At 36.5% G+C, this 19,728-nt stretch overlaps 1 protein-coding gene across 1 annotated transcript; it reads right to left on the bottom strand.

The window, feature by feature from the left end:
• Positions 1–614: 614 nt before the first annotated feature.
• Positions 615–18,176, bottom strand: LOC110160363 (phosphatidylinositol transfer protein alpha isoform-like). The gene is made up of 11 exons (XM_020925001.2): positions 18,020–18,176; positions 14,474–14,504; positions 6,291–6,436; positions 5,201–5,292; positions 5,078–5,085; positions 4,650–4,724; positions 4,138–4,218; positions 3,876–4,064; positions 2,675–2,797; positions 2,135–2,184; positions 615–1,563 (listed from the first exon to the last, which is right to left on the bottom strand). The coding sequence occupies exons 1-10, from the start codon at positions 18,034–18,036 to the stop codon at positions 2,140–2,142; spliced, it is 807 nt and encodes a 268-aa protein (XP_020780660.1). The 5' UTR covers positions 18,037–18,176; the 3' UTR covers positions 615–1,563; positions 2,135–2,139.
• Between the last annotated feature and the right edge of the window lie 1,552 nt (positions 18,177–19,728).

Genomic DNA, 19,728 nt, shown 5'->3' with positions numbered 1-19,728 from the left:
AGGTGCCCATTCATGAGAAAAATATAGCACTTTTAAATTAAATATTGCATAACTCTTGTGAGCTCTAAGACATGCTGTAACATGATTTCTTCGAAACATAACTGGAGTTCTATTTTGTTCACACATTCACACATCTTTGTGTGATCCTGCATTATTAGTCTGCTCACATCTCCAAACCTTAAAATACTATGTTCCACTTTGTCATGAAGCAGCAGTTTTCAAGTGAACAGTTTTAACATAGTTCAGTAGATTGGCAATTCCAGGGCTGAAGTTGGTCAAATGATTCTAGTGAAGGTGTTATGGAGTTTAAAAACACAGTGGAGCTCTTCTTGTATTAACACAGGGCATCACAAAGTGGAATAGAGTGTTTTCTGTTTGAGAAAAAAGCGTGAATGTGTGTGAATGAAACAAAACTCAGCTCCAGTTATGCTTCTGATGAGGAAAAATTCTAACATCACATACAGAAAATGGTGTAATATAAGATTTTAACCATCTACTTCTGTTTTTTTTTTTTTTTTTTTTAATCATTGTGTAATTGCAGGTGTCAAAGTGTAAAATCTTATGATCTCATTCATTATTTGGGTGTTATCACAAATCAAACACAACTCTTAAACTAAAAGCACTTAAAGTTTTATTTCCAAGGCAACAGATTGCTCTGGACTTTGTGTATAAGAACACTGAGTTTGGAAGGTGCCGTTCACAGGCTCAAACTCAACAAATGCATTTACAGAAACATATTTCAACAGAATTATCGTGAATATAGGGTAAAATCACCGAAATTTAATTAAATACTAACACAAAATACAAAGTTAGCATTTTTTAAACAATCACAACTCAACCTCACAAGACAAAACATCAAGCATACAAACTCTTCTAGAATTGCTGGTTGCCTTATAGAAAATGCCTTTATGTTTACAATGCATAACTTAGTCTTCATCCAGCTGTATTTAACTTCTTATTGAGATTGTTTTGTAAACCTGATACATCAATAAATTCAAGAAAACGACAATAGTAAAAGTATAATCATTTCAACAGTTAAAGGCCCTGTACGTGACTTTTTTTTTTCATATATTTGGACAAAACGTGTCAGTACAGATAAATTATACAAGCAGCTCTTGAGGTCAAAGTAAGTCCGCTTTGTGCTGTCTTCTACTCTAATCTAATTAGAAAGTGTTTTATAATCCGAGAATGAGGAAGTACACTGTTAGCATGCTAGTTATTATTAGCTTTACTGTGATGGCAAAAAACACCACTCTGGTCTCTAAATGTTGTGAAAAGAACTTATAATGATCGGAATGCATAAAGGTAATGTTTTTAAAAACTAGTACAGTGCCTTTAACAGTGAGACTCCCTGATCCCATCCTCCCTGACCAATACACTGATGTTGATGGTAAGAAGTTTGATCAATGTTAGTTACTAAGGTTGCATTTGTAGTGCAAAAATACATAATTACATTACAAATGCAGGGTTTATTTAGTGTCAGTAGCAATTGGTGCTGAAAGTGATGTGTATCGGTCTACTGGTCCAATGATGGTTGAGGGGAGAGTTGAGAGGACTTTGAGTCTGAAAAGTAAAAAAATATATATTAACACTATATTAATATTAACACTATAACACTAAATATGATTTGCAATTAAAAGGTCATTATGCAAAATTTCTTATTGTGAGCTTTAAGACATGTTATAATGGTGTTGCCTCATCAAAAAAAGACCTGGAGTTGTGTTTTGTTTCATTCACAGATGTCGAGTAACCCTCTATCACTAATCTGCCTATATCTCCAAAGCTCAAAATGCTCTATTCCAACTTGTGATGTCATGAAGTGGTAGTTTTCAAGTTAACAGCTACCATTTACCTTTTGTTTGAAATTCCAAGGCTGAAATGATTCAAATGATTCTAGTGAAGGTGTAGGGAGTTCCTGAATTACTTCATGACATCTCAAGGTGGAACAAAGTGTTTTATGTTTGAGAGAAGAACTCAGCCTAAATATACAGGGTTTGTGTGTCAAAGATGTGTGAATGAAACCAAACTATTCTAGATACGTTTAATGAGGAAACAACATTAAAACAGATCAGAAGGTAGAGTAATATGGGACCTTTATACAGTCTGTTCAAATGTACAAGTAATATTTACTCACTGGAGTTATTTGTCAGCTTTTGTGCCTTGGACAGCTCCCTTTTTCCTCAGCTGTAAAGATAAAGTTGGTTAAAATGAGGAAAAGAGTAGCATTACATCACATTATAATTACTGTGCTAAAAACGGGGAAAGTGTTATATTTTAATCTTCAAAGATGGACCATGTAACTTTTCTGGTTGACGGTCTGCCACCTGATGAAATTACTATTACAAAAATATGCAAATAAGTACATAAAAATATATGTGGGGACACGTTATTAGGCCTGTCACAATAACAAATTTGGAAGTGTGATTTATTAATTATAAGATTTAAGAAAATATATGATAAACGAGCCTTTAACTTACATTATTGACAAGATTATATTTTTGCCTCACTAGAGTTACATTATTGGCCTCTTATTAAATTATGGGTTTATTACATTTACACTTGGCCAAAATGATTCCGTTATTGGCTCTTACTACTGTTATTGATTGCTACTGGAATGAACACTATTGAAGTTAAGACATTGTCACTGATGAGCAGAAGTTGGGGTTAAACTCACCTCATCGAGCTCGGCCTTGGTCTTTTCTTCCATCTCTCGGATGTCAGCCATGGTCATGCCGTGCCAGTCGTCCAGGGTGCAGAAGAGCTTTCTGTGGAAGGTTGTGAACAACCTCTTTTCCATCTGAAACCACAAGATTCAGATATAAACAGGTCTTTGAAAAACACACCATGACACAACTGTGTATTCACTTTTCGGGCTATTGTATCAAAATCACAATTTCAATGGACATAATGTGAAAAAGCCGCAGATATTGAAGACCTATCATTTCCTCCACAAACAACAACATGTCTGGTCTTATTCTGCATGAAACTGCAAGCCCTGTAGTTCTGAAATGTGATTCTTGTATTAATTTATCAGTCCATGTGTCATGGCAACTGTTGTGCCGTGTTTCTATTAATTATTGTTCTCTTTTGAGGTGACCCAGATGCACTAGAGCTCAGCGCATCCAGCTGCCTATCAAAAAGGACCCTACACCCATGGCTGCTCTTCTGGCTCGACTCCACCGAACCGCACCATCAGCCAATTACCACAATGCACATATTTGTTGTAACTCATTAATAAATGCTCCAGCAGAGAGCTAAAACCTCTGCCGTCATCATGTCCACCACCTTTCTCTGTTGCGGTCATAAAACCGAGCCGTAACACCACGTTTCAGTCTTTTTGTCAATTCATAAAATTTTATAATATGAACTTTGAACAGAATCAAATTATTAAAACACAAATCAGAAATCTAATTTCAGTGTTAGTCAGAAAAAACGCAATTCAGTGTTGTTTTTCCAACTCATACAGCCCTTTTTACTTTACATACTATGTCAGGTACCACTTTCTAATGACTACATTTTAAGTAGCTTTACTAAAGCAAGAACAAAGAATTAATTGGTGAAGAACCAATGATTTATTAAGAATGATTCAGGCTTAGTAAAGAGATAAATAAAGGGTTACAGTTAAGAGTTAGTGTTGGGACATTACTTAAGTAGTAAGCCCGAGTCATCTGATAAATGTTAAATGTTACATCTCAAATTGCTCTAATCACTTGGGTTTGTGCCTGTCTCCCTCTAGTGGTAATGTTGTGAAGTGGTCTATGTGAGCATGAATAAAAGTTAAAATTGATTTCAATTTGGGGCCATTAAGACAAACTTAAAAGTGAAATCAAAGAGACATTCATTGAGATGTTACATTTTGAAGTAAATGAACTCACCTTCTGAATAGTGCTCTCTACTTTGCCTTGAATAGGAAACATCCTGAACTCAGCCTTGACCAGTTTGTAGGCACACATGTGGGGCGTGTTTGTGTCAGACTCCAGAGCTTTCTGCCAGCCAGCCGACAGAGGTCCTCGCCCAGTTTTTACTGACTTAAACTTTGTTGGATCCTCGTCTTCTTTGTAGTCCTGCTCGAAAAATAACAATACATTTTTGTTTCACTCCTTTATAACTTCAAATTTTAAATTAAGCTTGTATTACCTTTGGGTCGTCTAAATTAGCAGCAATGTCAATATCAACCACTTTACGGTCTTTCAATTGGGCTTCGGTTAAACCGTGAACCTGTAAAGAGAAACAAAAAGTTCAAGTTCAAATAATTCATAAGCTTGGGTCTATCACAAAACACATTTTAAAGTAAACTGTAAGCAAATGTACAGGATGACAAAAAAGCCTTTTCAAAGTGAACCAAATTGTAAATATTACACGAGCTGCAATAGATGAAAAGCCCAACTATAATTATTCAATTCCATCCCCAAAAATACTGAAAACCTTCTTGAGCAATGGTCATGACAGGCCTACAGTGTGTTAAATATGTGCACAGTATTACCATATTGGCTCCATTTCTTCCCATAATATTAGTAACACACAAAGAATTGTATAATTTTTCTTTGTACAGCCTGTACACAGCTGCTCTACTCTACTGTATTATATTGTATTAGTGTATTTTCTATAGTTGTATTAATACTGTACAAGTTTAAAATTCTGTGACTCACATTTTCTATGGTGCCCATGTCCGGTTTGTGCCACGTGATGATCTCAATTGAGAAGCGATCGCCCACATACTCACTCTGCAAAGAAAAAATTAAGTACATTTTTAAGTAGATTTGGACAATATAAAACGTGATGTTAACACATAGACATGTTTTATTTAATCACAAGTGTTTATTTACGGTCTGAAATCTTAAGTACTGTTACACAAAGGATCTGGCAACAGATAGTAAAGGGCTCGTTCAGCTTTCAAATTGGCTTGAGAACCTAAACACTAAATAAAAACACAGCAGCTTGGCCAGTCAAAATTTTTGTAATCAAGAATTGCAATTGTGATCAGAATTTGCCATAGTTTACACACGTCAAGTGTATTTGCATAGTGCTTTTCACAGCACAAGTGACAAATTGCTTCATTGAAAATTCAGGTTCTTACTGATAGGACTGTGTGGGAGACCCGAGGAGCACAGGGAGGGAGTCACATGAAAAGAAATGGGGAATAATAGTTAAGCATACAGTACATGTGAATGAAGATATATAGGTTTTGACAGTTTTGTACCTGTTTTACAATAGGGATACGCGTTCCAGGCCTTTTCGTGGATCTCTAAAGAACCTTTGGGTGCCAGTGCTCTGATCCAACCAGGGACTTTACTGAGAACCGAAGAAAATACAAAAATACAACTGAGTTCATAAGCATTAAAAAATAATAATGGCATCTTTGTATTTAGGTTACACATTAAAGGGGACATAAATGTGCTTCTTTCAAACTTCTTTGTGGACAATGTGTTCTTTTTATCACTTGGCGCTCATTTTTCCAAGAATGCTTTGAAAACTATCTGACACCCTCTGCTGTTTTAATGTTAATGCTTTTTCTGGAATGTCCCACAGTATGGCATTAAATTTATCAATCTCCACAAAGACAATCCGTGGAGAGGCGACCCCCTCTCACAGTAGGAATGCCTGTTTTTCTACTTATTTTGGAGCTATAAAACCACCTGTAAGTGAATAAATGTAAAGTAGAGCTGTTGAATGTTTAATGTTTTTTCCTCTCCAACAAAACACCTCTAATTAAATATATGCAGGGTACATAAGTTTAATGCCATACAACCGGAACAGTGGAGATGAGAATAAATAAAGGTCCTATATTACACAAAATGTTGTTACCTCATCAAAAACACATCTGGAGTTGTGTTTTGTTTTATGCACACATGTAGACACACTAATAAACTGATTACATCTCCAAAGCTCAAAATGCTCTGCTCCATCCATCGTGTGATGTCAGAAAGTTGTAGTTTTCATGTTAGCGGCTACCTTTCTCCTTTTATTAACACAGTGGAGCACTTCCTGTATTAGCGCATGACATCACAAGGTGGAACAAAGTGTTTTCTGTTTGAGAAAGGAACTCAGCCTAAATATGCAGAGTTAAACATGTGCAAACAAAACAAAACACAACTCCAGGTGTGTTTGTGATGAGGAAGCAACATTACAACATTGATCAGAAAATAGCACAATATGAGCACTTCAAACAACGTTGTCTCTGCGACTGAAATAACCAATAGTGTCTTATTTTTATTTACATGTAAGCATTAACACTATTTATAAGATTTATGAATGAATGCGTGTGCGTGTGTGTGTGTGTGCGGAGTTACCTCTGTAGGTGGTAGATCTTGTGGGTGTACTGTCCCTCCTCATCTCCGTTCTTGTAGGGCTCATTCACCAGGACCTCCACTCCCTCCCCTCCTCCTGTCTCTCCTTTACTGGCCTCCGCTACGGCGTACAGCTGCCCAATTTGGTACTGAAAACACAGGAAAATCATTTGAAGTTTTATATATGTATACTAGCACAATTCAGAAAAGTGCAAAACAGAAAATATTTCTTAAATTGATACTTTGCAGCCACTAATGTTTTAAGATGATACAAAAACTCAAAAATACTAAATGGATTTCAGCAACTCTATGATCAATACAAGCTTTCATGGTTTTCAACAAAAAAGTGAGAGTGACTAAGAGACTTAAGAGCAGAAATCATTTCACTGTTGTAGTTCCAACAATGCTTTTTATGGTCCGATTGTGTTAAACTAAAGCTCAGATTAAAGTCGAACTTCTGACAGAACAGTGTCTCTAGTTAGCTTGGGAATGTTGATGACATCAGCTGCAAAGTACAAGTAACGAATTTGTAAATATACACTGCTTGTGGCATTTGGAGGAGACTTACTTACTACTGCTACTGCTGATTGTGCAAGTAAAATCTGTTGGAAGTTCTAATCCAATACTTTTATTACAGGACACAATTTCAGCATGTTTGGCCAAGGGCTGCAATTAATCACATTTGAAGCATATTTGAATCAAGATTGAGATTCAGTCACTTCTAATCTTCAATGATAAACTGGGGTCTTTGCTGGAGGAAAGAAGTTTGACTATTTGTTAGGGATGGTACAAGATCTCGTGCCACAAGATGTCACGAGACAAAATTGTCAAACAGACAAAAAGATCGTGCACAAAAGAAAAGAATAATCTTGTGAGTTTTTTTCCATGTGTTACATTTAAACTGGATCAGATTGAAAAAAGGGTAATGTGTTGGCGAGTTACATCTCTTACATCTCCAAAAAGCAGAACTACAATAGAAAGAAAACTATGAAATGAAATAACAAAATTGTGAAACCAAACTGAAACTGGAAACTGAACCGTAATACGTATACATTAGGAATTATGTTCAAATCTCGTCTTGTTTTGTTCTTGCGGACCCAATCTCGTATCTCATCCCTACTATTTGTGTTTTAAATGACAATGGTGAAAGTCTGTATTGTTTCATTTCAGGAAATTAATACTGAAAGCCATTTTATTTGTTTTTCATGAGACAAAAAGTAAATAGTAAATCCGAATTGAGCAACATAGGGAAAATTCTCTTGTCATACCACCTGCCATAAATTCAACTGAATCAATGGTATACGTACTAAAATATTCAAGAAACTCCACGCAGCAACTCACAGAACAAATAGGTCGATATTTAGTGCCACAGTTTGTCTGAGTCAGCTGTTCTGGGCTGGTCCTCTTTTCCTCTGACACCGGAAAAAGTGACTCAAAACCACACACACACACAAAAATACTATTGCCAAAGCTGTGCAATGAAACAAGACAGACTGCAGAGGAAGCTCAAGAGTTTTAATTAGATAAATACTCTGGTCTGTGGTCTGTATTACACTGGTGGGAGGCTGTAAGATGGTGGTAGTGCATTCATCATAATTAAAGGTATTGTGCTGTCGGTTGGAACACAACTCCCAATCTGTTGTAATAATATATTTGGTAGGCACAATGGTTATGTCAGAATACAAAGGATAAGTAAATACTAGCATTAAAAGGGCCTAGATTATGCCATTTCCTGATCTTTGTTATAATGTTGAATTGTGCTTTGTTTTATTCAGACATGTTTAACACACAAATCCTACATGTTAAGGCTGTGTTTTTTTTCCTCAAATAGAAAAGTAAGCAAGTAAGATTTATTTATATAGTTCTTTTCACAGACATATGTCACAAAGACTCTTGAAAGAGCATTATTCATTTACTCCAGTGATGGTAAACTTCTTTTATAGCCGCAGCTGCCCTGGGGAAGACTGACGGAAGCGCAGCTGCCAATCTGCGCCATCGGTCCCTCTGACCACCACTAACACTGACGCACGCACACACCACTTTCATACTAAAAACACTCTTCCACCGTGTGATGTCATGTCAAGAAGTTCTCCACTGTGTTTTTAAACTCCATACACCTTCACTAGAATCACATGAATAATTTCAAATTTTGGAATTGCCAATCTCTACTGAACTAAAGTGAAAATGTAGCTGTTAACTTGAAAACTACAGCTTCATGACATCACAAGGGGGAACAGAGCATTTTGATCTTTGGAGATATAATATTTAAAGTAAAGTATTACCACATGACATCACATGACATCACAAGGTAGAATAGAGCATTTTGAGCTTTGGAGATATAATATATAAAGTAAAGTATTACCGCATGACACCACATGACATCACAAGGTAGAACAGAGCATTTTCTCTCTGAGAGAAGAACTCAGCATTTGTGTGTTAAACATGTGTGAAAGAAACAAAACACAACTCCAGTAGAGGTGTGCAAAAGTACTGAAATATTGATATATCATATAATTTAATGTGATGATACAGTATCGATATTGTGGGCTGCTTAATCGATATATCCCCAAGAGTATTTTCTTTTGTTTATTTTACTAAATCATTTTGTTACTGCGCTACAGTTTTGTTGCTTGTTCAGAGGAAGGAAACTCATTTCACACTGCAAAAAGTAACACTTAGGTTAGTTAAAATATCTTTAAGAACATGTGAGTCGATTCTACCAATGGAATAAGTGTTTTTCTTAATTCAAGCAACATTTGATTTCATTTCTTATTTTAAGTGTACAGAGTTATTTTTCTTATTTTAAGTGTAGCAAATTGTATTTTCAAATTTTAAGTACAAAAAGTGTTATTCTGAAGTGAAATTTACTCAAATCATAATAAAACTTTCTTAATTCATGTCATCTTAATTTGATAAGATTTTATTTTTTGCGGTGCATGCGACACATTTGACATTTTGACTGTTTTGATGATAAAAATGTTTGTGTTTCATATTGACTTTGCATAAGAGGTGATTTAGACTTTTAGTACCACAGCCATGATTTAGCCTTTATTTTTATTAAACTGTATTGAATTGATTTGAAATATATCGTATCGAATCGAAAGCTCAGTGTATCGCATCATGGCCTGGGTATCGAGCTATGTATCGTATTGGCAACTTCTTAATGATACTCAGCCCTAAACTCCAGGTATCTTTGTGATGAAGAAACAACATTAAAACATATAACAGAAAATAGTATAGACTAATGAAGAAACCAGATAACTGAAGTATAAACTGAAGAGAACAGCACATCTATGACCTACTCTAGTTCTGGTGGAGGTTCAGTTTTGTGACAGTGAGTTTGAACCAGGAATGTGGCTCTCCAGGTTGGACCAGTGTGTTGCAGTCGGTCGAGGTAATGCGGATTTAAACAGGCCTCAAGGAACAAGCCAACCCTAAAATGGCCACTGATTATGGACGGGGAAACATGCCGAGGCAGAGCACTCCCAAACCGAGATGATGTTTGACAAAGAGGCAAGGTGTGGTACGAATATGGAACATCTAAAAATATATGATTCAAGCTAAAGATAACTGAAAGAAGTCTGAACAGGTCTAAATCAACACAGAGACTACTAAGGAATAAAATACACAACTGATCAAAAGTTTTAGAGCACCACACATTTTCCTTTTTTTTTTTAACTGTTTACTATTGAGCAAAACATATTCTAAACTTTTGATTCATGAAAGTGTCCACCTGTGGCAGATATAACAGCTGAACACACTCGTGGCTCGTTCGTTCTACAATAGAAATCAAATGTTCAGAAAGTTCTTCCCAAGTCTATTGGAGAAATTCCATAAATGTGTGGCACTCATAGATCGCTTCACTCTTCTGTCTAGTTCATCCCAAACCAGTTCGATGGGGATAACATGGCAACAAACAATATTTAGATAAGTTAAAGAGACTTAAATTAAGAACATTTTACTTTATTTGAATAGATACAACTTGACAAGTAAAATTATCTGCCAATGGAATAAGTGTGTTTTTCTTATTTGATTTTGTTTCTTATTTTAAGTGCAAAGAGTTGTTTTTTTTTCTTATCTCAAGTGTCACAATGTGTACTTTCATATTTTAACAACAAAAAGTCATCATTTTACTTGTCAAGTGAAATGTATACAAATCATGATAAAACTTTCTTTGTTCAAGTCATCTTAACTTGGCTAGAATTTAGTTTTTACAGTGTTAATTAAATCTGGAGACTGTGCTGGACACTCCATGTTTTCAAGCTCACTATCTTGTTGTTTTTTCCTGAGGTAGTTTTGGCAGAGCCTGGACTTGTGCTTTGTTTTTGTTTTTTTTTATCTTTTTTTTAACCTCTGTCTGTTCAGTTCTTACCTTTGTAACATTTCAAGCTCTTCATTGGGCTTGCACAACTTTAACTGCAATAAATAACTGGAACAATTAGGGTGTTCTAAAACTTTTGACCAGTAGTGTAGGTCTAAACTAAAATCAATTATGACTAAGGTTGTCTTACTAAATCAATACTAAAACCTGTATTGAAACAAAAAAGAATAAGTGAATGAAAATGAACTCTTTCTGAACAGCTTTAGAATGATCTTGAGCTGCATTTGAACAGATAGAAGAGCAAATAGACTAGTACACGCCCATGGACCACTATATACAGAAAAAAGGACACATTTAACACACAAACCCTGCCCATTTAAGCTGAGTTCTTCTCTCAAACAGAAAACACTTCGCTCCACAGAAAGGTCTCACTGTATTTTTTAAAAAGTCCATACTCCTCCTTTCACCAGAATCATTTGGACAATTTCAGCCAGTCTCGTTAGGTTTTCATCTAAAGTTTCTCCGCCTGGCAAATCTAGAATGACACTGCTGCATTTTTTATACAGATTAACATCAGTCTGGTCCCCTCTTCCTCTGTCGCGTCTCAAGTCTGAACAAACATGATTGTGTAGTCTGATTTGTTTTGTTTTTGTTTGGTGACACATGTGAAACAAAGGAGCTCACTGCTCATCTATTATTTACACATAAAATCGCATTTCTCTCACCTCGATTCGTTCAGTTTGAGTTTAGTGTTTCACTCTTTGATCCTGCAGAAATCAGTCACGTTTTTCAGTCAACTGTCATATTTTTTTCCTTATTTTATCCTCATAAGCAGACATATTTGCTTTGATACAGAGCATGCATGTCCCTGATAGGTTAATCCACCTGTCAATCACGCCAATTTGAACTCTGGGAAATTCACCGGTGACCAGACTCACATCTTCATATAGTACTGAAGGAGTGAGTAGGCCTGTCACTATAATCATTTTGAAACACGATACATAGCTACAGAGAAATACTGTGATAAACAATAATACTGAAACTACTTTATGCCGCTGACAAAAAGCAGAATAATCTCAGTAAACCAATTTTAAATTAAAAAGCCTGAGCAGCAACAAATAAATAGCAGAGCGAAGCAATAAGAAGGCTACAGAAGTCATTTATTCTACTCTCTACAGCTCAAATCTGACCTTATTACAAAAAAATGGCAAAAATCTCCTCACTATTGAAAACAAATAGTATATACACAATAAATACTGAGCCCCATAATATATTGTTCAGGCTTTCATGTGTGGAATGATAAATCGATATAGTAATTATCATGATCGGCTTAAGTGTGTCTTCTGAATCCCAGACAAAATCCTATGACTTTCCTCCCAAATAAAGTGTACTGAACTTAGTTGACGTCTGAGAGGATCATAAGGAAAGCCGGTCACACAGCCAAAGCTTTAGAGGGGTTTAGTGGAGCAATGGTCCGGACAAAGGGGCCACTGTAGAGATGTGGGTCCAACCCGAGCTGGAGAAATTAATCAGGAAGTAAAGCATGTTGTGAAGCGGGGAGTGAAATCAGGGCAAAGGTGAGGGGGCTGGAGTGACCTGCTCAAGAGCGCAAAGGCAGATAAGAGTCCAGAGCCGGAGCAAGGGTATTTGAAGGAGGTTTAAAGGCAGCGAATGTGGAAATATATGATTTGAGCAGCACCTAAAAGCCAAGAAAACCTGAAAAAAGTTTACAGAGGACTAAAACAACAAAGAGAGGTCAACGCAGGAATAAAATAGGTCTAAATATTAGGGGTGTAACAGTACATGTATTCGGTGCAGGGTTGTGCACCAGTGAGTTCATGCAATTTGTGTGTGTTTACATTCCACCACTACACGTGCAGCTACACAGAAGGCTCGGCTCTTTAATATTCAGATGGAACCCGTCCGTGATTGGGGGGCAGTGTTTCCCGCAGTGCTTTATAGTTAGGATGGCCGCATCAACAACAATTTCCCCCCACCTTGACTACGTCCATCCGAACCGTGAATCCTCGCAAAACTACAGTCATAGCGCCCCGGTCCTTTTGCCAGCACAGAATCTCCAGCAGTTCTGCACTTACTGCAGACAATGTGGACAAGTTTTTTTCTGGCCAAAAACATGAAGACTGAGTAAAACTTCATGCTGGAACTGTTAGTGCTGCGCTTTACTTTTCAAAACGTTTTGTTTACTGTTTACAAGGAATTTATTTTTTAATTATATTTCATACATTTGTTGCTTATTTGAGAATATTTTATTTAACTTATTAGTATTACCAAGCAGCGCTTATTTTCATGTTTGTATAATGTTAAAACTAATTGTTGGATTAATAAAAACACAAATAAACAACAAGCAAACGGTTTTGCATTTTGTTCCCATACTGTACCGAAAATGAACCGAACCGTGACCTCAAAACCGAGGTATGTACCGAACCACGATTTTTGTGTACTGTTACACCCCTTCTAAATAGGTCAACTGGGATTAGGCTTGTCACACTAAGAGTAAAAACTAAAACTAGTTTAGAATAGGACTAAAATGTATCTTTCCTGAATAGCTTTAGAATGATCCTGAGATGTGTCAGAACAAGTATAAGAGCACATAGACTAGTGTACACCCATGATACACCATGGAAACTACCTGGATCATTGGGGGATTACACAGATGTAAGACCACATGGGAACAGAATGGAAAGTACCACTATTTAATGATGAAAAGGACATTCTATTGTCTAAATAAATAGTATTTTTACTATCATCATCCTATGAAAATCAGTATCAAGTCTATTTCTTAGTATCAAGAGTTTGACATTTTAGTATTGTGACAACACTAAATGGAACTAAACCAGAACTAGCCCAAACACGCTGTAGTTAGGGCTGGACGGTCCAGCCTGGACCTCATATTAAAAATGTTATTAAAACAACAAAACACCACATATCTGTACTCTTTAAGTTCAGAAATTTGGTACTGAAATACATTTTATGAGTCCAATCAATACTAGGAAAATACATGTGTGATATTTGCGTCATGCCTCCAGCCCGAACTTAAACCCAAGTTATTTCTCTCATTTCCTTTATGTGGGGATAACATTCACAGGAGATGGTCCAGCATTGTAAGCAGCACAATGCACTATAGTCTTATCTTCAAACTAGCCTCCTGTTATTTTAGCCCATAGGAAAAGCATCGGGGTTTTCTCAGGTCTTCCTCCCACTGAGAACCGACCGGGAACACGCTTTAGGTTAGGTGAATTTAGAAATTAAAGTCTGAGCAAAATGTGGTCTTATTTCCTATGAACTAGAACTGTCCAATCAGCTACAGCCTTACAGTAATTCTCCATGTTAAAATGCGCATGTGGTTAATGGTCCTATATTATGTAAAACTGACGTCATGTTATAATGCGGTTAAAAGAACAAAAACATTCCTTGAATTTGTGTTTTGTTTCGTTCACGGGTGTTTAAGTAACCCTGGATTATGAGGCTTGTAACGTCATGTAGTGGCAGTTTTCAAGTTAACAGCTGCCTTTTACCTTTTGCTCAGCAGAGATCGGCAATTCCAGGGCTGAAATCATCCAAATGATTCTAGTAAAGGTGTGTGGAGTTTAAAAACACAGCGGAGGTGGACCAGCGTGTCTTCTGTCTGAGAGAAGAACTCTAAAGAACTAAATATATTAACTAATTACGCAGATTTTGTGCATTAAATGAGTGAGTGAATGAAACAAAACACAACTCCATGTATGTTTGTGATAAAGAAACATTGTTATAACATAGATCAGAAAAATCTTGAGTGTGGATTTTTGGATTCTTCAGATGAAAAAAAGTGAAATGAATGAAATGAAATAATTTTGTGAGCGCTTACCTCTTCCACTGAAATGGGCAGAATGATCCGGCTGAAAAAAAAAAAGATAAAACAATTAGTGTAAAACGGAAACACAGCAGCTGACCTCAGGTAAAGGAAGTAAGTGCAACAGCTATAAAGGCGCATGTTCCTCAGAATATTAAAGATACAAAGGTTATTACTCTGTGAAAGATTAAAAGACTGATATTATGCTAGTTTCTGAGCTGTTATCATGTTGTTTCCTCGTCACTAACATGCCTGAACTTGTGTTTTGTTTCATTCACACATGTTAAACACACAAATCCTGCATGTTTAGGCTGAGTTCTTCTCTCAAACAGGAAACACTCTGTTCCACCTTGTGATGGAACTGCCAATCTCTACTGAACAAAAGGTCAAACGTAGGGGTTAACTTGAAAGCCATTACTTCGTGACATCACAAGGTGGAACAGAGCATTTTGCGCTTTGGAGATGTAGACAAACTAATACTAATGGGTTACGCGAACATGTGTGAATGAAACAAAACACAACTCCAGGTCTGTTTTTGAGGAGTTAACAACATTATAACAAGGCTTAAAACTCACAAGAGGCGATTTTGTGTAATATAGGAACTTAAAATAAGATCTAAAAGTCACTAAGAATATTTTTAGTACTTAATGAACAGATTTTTGGATTCTCTAAACTCTGTATTTGAGATATTGGTCACTTGGTTCACTTCCTTTAAGTCTCTTTACCACTTCTGTTTAATAAAATTAAATAGCAGTGAACATCATCTTTAACTTTACTCTCCTTGACAGTTTAAACACAAGTAAAGTGCACTAAGCAACTTTTACCTGCCCGTCTCCATGGAGATGTAAATGCTTTGCCTGAAATGTGTGTAGCATTGAACTTGTGTTTACTTAATTATAGATGTTTTCACTGCTAGAAAATATATTTAAACATGCATTTTTACTCTGACCAAGGTTGTCTCTCCACAGATCTGGCCTGTAATTTAGCTTGGTTATCTTAATGCCAAAGTTTAATGCTGTACTGTGGGACATTCAAGGCAAAACAAGAACATCTCCATGAACTGCATTCATTTTTGCGCTGTACTTAAGGTTTTAAAGATGCAGTGTAACTTGCCTGGTGGAGGGTTCGTCATCTGCTTGTCTCCATGGACATGTGCATAGAATGTTTCACAGTGTTGCCATAAAATAAAAGAATCTCTATGGATACTTGCAAGCCAAAATACAAATTAGATTTGTGGAGAGGTTATCCCACTTACAGTAATAATGGAAGTTTAAGGTATTTTAGAGCTATAAATAACACCTGTAATTGAATAAATTTAGCCAAAGCATTAACATCTCCATGGAGACAAACTGTTAAGGGATCCTCTCCAGAAAAGTCACACAGTGCACATTTGTAAGTGTGTAGACAATAGAGTTGAATAAAATCTAATCTAATTGAGAAGCAGATGGCAGACCCTCCATCAGCAAAAGTTACATACTGTACTTAAATGTGGACAAAATGAATCATTATACATAGATTTAGTGGCAACTGGCCCAAATATTTAGTTAAAACTGACTCTTGTGATCTTTAAGCCATATTATAATGTTACACCCTCATTCACACATGTTTGAGTAACCTTTATCAGTCTGTCTCTTAAGCTCAAAATGCTCTGTTCCACCTTGTGATGTCATGAAGCAGTAGTTTTCAAGTTAACAGTTTATTTTTTAGCTTTTGTTTAGTTTATTTAGATTCTATTGAAGGTGTATGGAGTTTAAAACCACAGTGGAGCAGGTCCTGTATTAACAAATGACATCTCAAGGTGGAGTGTTTTCAGTTTGAGAGAAGAGCTTAGCCTAAATATGCAGGGTTTGTGTGTGAAACATGTGTGAACAAAACAAAACACAACTCCAGGTATGTTTAATGAGGAAACAACATTATATAACATAGATCAGAAAATGGTGTAATATGGGCCCTTTAAGTGACAAATTTCGAAATGACTAGTTGCATTTTCATTGGTTGATTCAGAGGAAAAACCCCTGTGGTCAAAGCGGCGTTGAAGCAGCCATAACATAAAGAATAATTCATTGCATCAACACAAGGTGGCAGTGGCAAGAGTAGACAGCAGACAGGATCAACAAAAAAAACTTGAAAACCTTTATGTGGATCTTTTAGCTGTACATTTAAAATAACTTAACTGTATCTGAAAAGCCTACTCGCTGGGCACAACTGAACACACATTTTGAAACCTCTAAGTATAAACCATATCTACAGTAAGTGGCTTCAGGTTACAGCGGTACTTCTAAACAATACAATATCATGACCGCTATGACTTCAGTGTTTGCCAACAAATATTTACCACCTCTATTCTATAAATTACAACCACAATAAGAAAAAAATGATTACGTAGTTAGAAAATGTGAAATAGTAGACGTATCCACGATGTTCAACCTACATTTAAAATATTATATTACAGTAACAATGGATTTGGGGAAGCCCTGAGTATGGCTTGAATAACGAAGTTTATTTAAGTCATACCATGTGCGTGCGTGTGTGTGTGGGTAGTCTGTGGACAGTATTAAACGTGTGTGTGCTGTGTGTGTGTCTTTTGTGTGACATTTTACAATAGCCAATTAATCGCCACCTGTCGCGTAGTGTAGCCAGTCCTAAATATTTCATTAGAACAGAGTGGAAGAGGAGACTGCCAGGCAACAACTTCTATATAGACCGAGCTTATCCGACTACGCTGGCTTAATGGGGGCTTAAAATGGTAGCTGCAGTTAACCTATAGAAAGCAGAGGATAAAATCTAAACTTGATTAAAATAAGTATGTTAAGTGAATTATGGTCTTCACAGCAGAACCAATGGGATAAGCCTGACTGTGCACTTTGGCCCCTGGTCATGTGACACTGATGCTGGGGAGCAGTGATGTTCATATGACAGCAAACGAGTAAAAAAATGAACTTTTATGGGCAAATTTTTAACTAATACTTTTTTCCCCCAAAATTTTACAAGCAATATTCTCTAAACTTATAACATGCACTGGAACTACCCGTATTTACGTGTGAATGAAATCTATATAACCTAATTTGTTTAGTTTGAAGCAAAGTTTACCTAGGATGGCCTGATTTCCATTTTAGTCCCCATGAGAGATTCTATTGCCCTTAACAACGTTTAGGATTATTAAGATTATAGCTAAGACAATATTTTACATACATTGTTCTAATGTATGTATGTGAAATCGATTTTTGTGTGTGTTTTGTATTAGAGGATATCAAATGACTGCTGCTAAAAATGTAACCTACTTCAAAGATTGCTTTACGGTTTCCTTATCTCTGAGTATACATATAATTAATGCTTACCAAATCCATTCAAAACGTGTAGGCTATGATGTAAACAAAAGCCTAAAGTCGATCCACGCTAAATTATATTAAAACTCGTGTGTGTTTTACCCTTGATGAAACCAAGCTAGTCTCAAGGGAAGTTCTTGGAGACCTTTTCCTGTACGCTACATGTTGTGGTCTGAAGTCTTTCCATTCAAACTCTACCGTTATAACGTCATTTTTCAGATTTGACGGTACTTACTACTCGTGGATTAGCATGTCGGCTGTGGATTCGTCCCAAAAAGCAGCATAAAAAGTGGGGAAAACTCCGCGAAAGTGGGTGCAAAGCAGGCCGTTGCGCGCTCGCCGCCTCACACCGCTCCTTTGAGGCTTTTCTTCCTGAAAGATGCGGAGGGGCGTGGCTTAGGGAGGAAAGGGGCGGGGGGTCTCACCTTACGTTACAGGTAGCGTCAGGTGGCGTTCAAATGCGCGTGTTCTTTTCTTCTTGACAAGCGTGATTTCCGTTTAGAATTCTAACAAATAGTTTCTGGGGAGGATAAATAAATAGCGTACTCTTCATTTGGAGTCACGGCACCTCCCTGCTGTCTGACTGATCACTCGACTATTCACATATTTTGACCGTTTTTTATGAAGTTATTCTTTTGAGTGTCATTCAAAGCCAGGAAGTTTAGAGACACATTTTTCCTGTAAAGTAAATTACAGCCTGTAACCTAGGGGCCTGGAAAACATTACAACAAGACTTTTTTTTTTTTTTTTTCTAACTTAAATGTGTGTAAAATCCCCGTCCTCTAGGTAGAATCCATGGCAAAACGAGAAATTCAATTTGTCAACTGGACAAACGTTTTCATATTAGACCAAAATAAACTTTTATTCAGTTGATAAATTGAATTTCTCCTTTTGCCACACACAGGTTAAAACAGAGTTAGACCTAGCTTAAAGTGTAGCCTAGACAAAAAATTGTCAAGGACTTAAAAATGTATGAATGAATGTCTGTTATCTGAATTGCTATTCATATTAGAATCTCAGAATTGTCCTTAAAAGATAAAATATAGGTTATAAGGTTGGCTGAACTGCTGAACTCTGCAGATGCACCAAAGCTGACATTAAATGGGCACACCTAGGGCTAGGTGCTAGGTTGGTTTTGGAGTCACAGATTAAAATTAAAATAATATTTAGTGCCCATCCTTAAAAAAAAAAGAAAAAAAAACACTTTCTTTTACTTTCTTTCTTTCTTTTTTCTTTTCTTTTTTTTCTTTTTTTGTTTTATTTTCTTTAGAATATATGGTTTTAAATGTGCACGATCACATTTCTAGTGGAGGCTTCTCGTCTGCTTGTTTCCTTAGTGACACCAGAAGGCCAAGTTACAGGGCAGATCTGTGGAGAGGTCAGCCCAGCACACCTTTGATCTTAGGAATTGCATAATGCTTTATAGTATCTGCATTAGCATGTCATTTATTAGTACACGTGTCATTCATTAGGAAGAACAGCTTTATTACTTTGTGTTTCTAGATTATCACTATAGGCCGACTTAAACTTATGTTAGTCCCTGTGTCAAAGTGTTATAAGCAGAACAGAATTATAGTCTTGTTGTCTTGGTGGAGGGTGGGGTTGAGGTGGGGCTGAACCTGGTCCTTCTGGTCCAGAGAAACCTCCAGCTCTGGTTTGACTTGTTTATAAGACGACGTTAAAACAACTCAAAGCAAACCGTGCAGTTACCACACATTACAAAGCCGATCATGTACTCAAGTTCGTCTGACTCACTTTGCTGTTCATGTTTCACCTGTTTTTAAAGTGTGCAGACTCTGTTTGTTGCATGGAGATGTTAATAGTATACCAGAATATAACAGTATAACTTATCCTTTTTTATTCATTCAGGTAGGTATCTTGTTTTGTCTAATTATTGTTTTGTCTAATTTACATTTAAAGGTCCTATACAAATATTACGCAAAG

Source organism: Boleophthalmus pectinirostris, unplaced genomic scaffold (assembly GCF_026225935.1).
Source record: "Boleophthalmus pectinirostris isolate CB_2022bp ecotype Guang Dong unplaced genomic scaffold, ASM2622593v1 HiC_scaffold_9, whole genome shotgun sequence".
In the NCBI taxonomy this organism is placed as follows: domain Eukaryota; kingdom Metazoa; phylum Chordata; class Actinopteri; order Gobiiformes; family Gobiidae; genus Boleophthalmus; species Boleophthalmus pectinirostris.
This window is presented reverse-complemented; position numbering and strand designations above follow the sequence as displayed.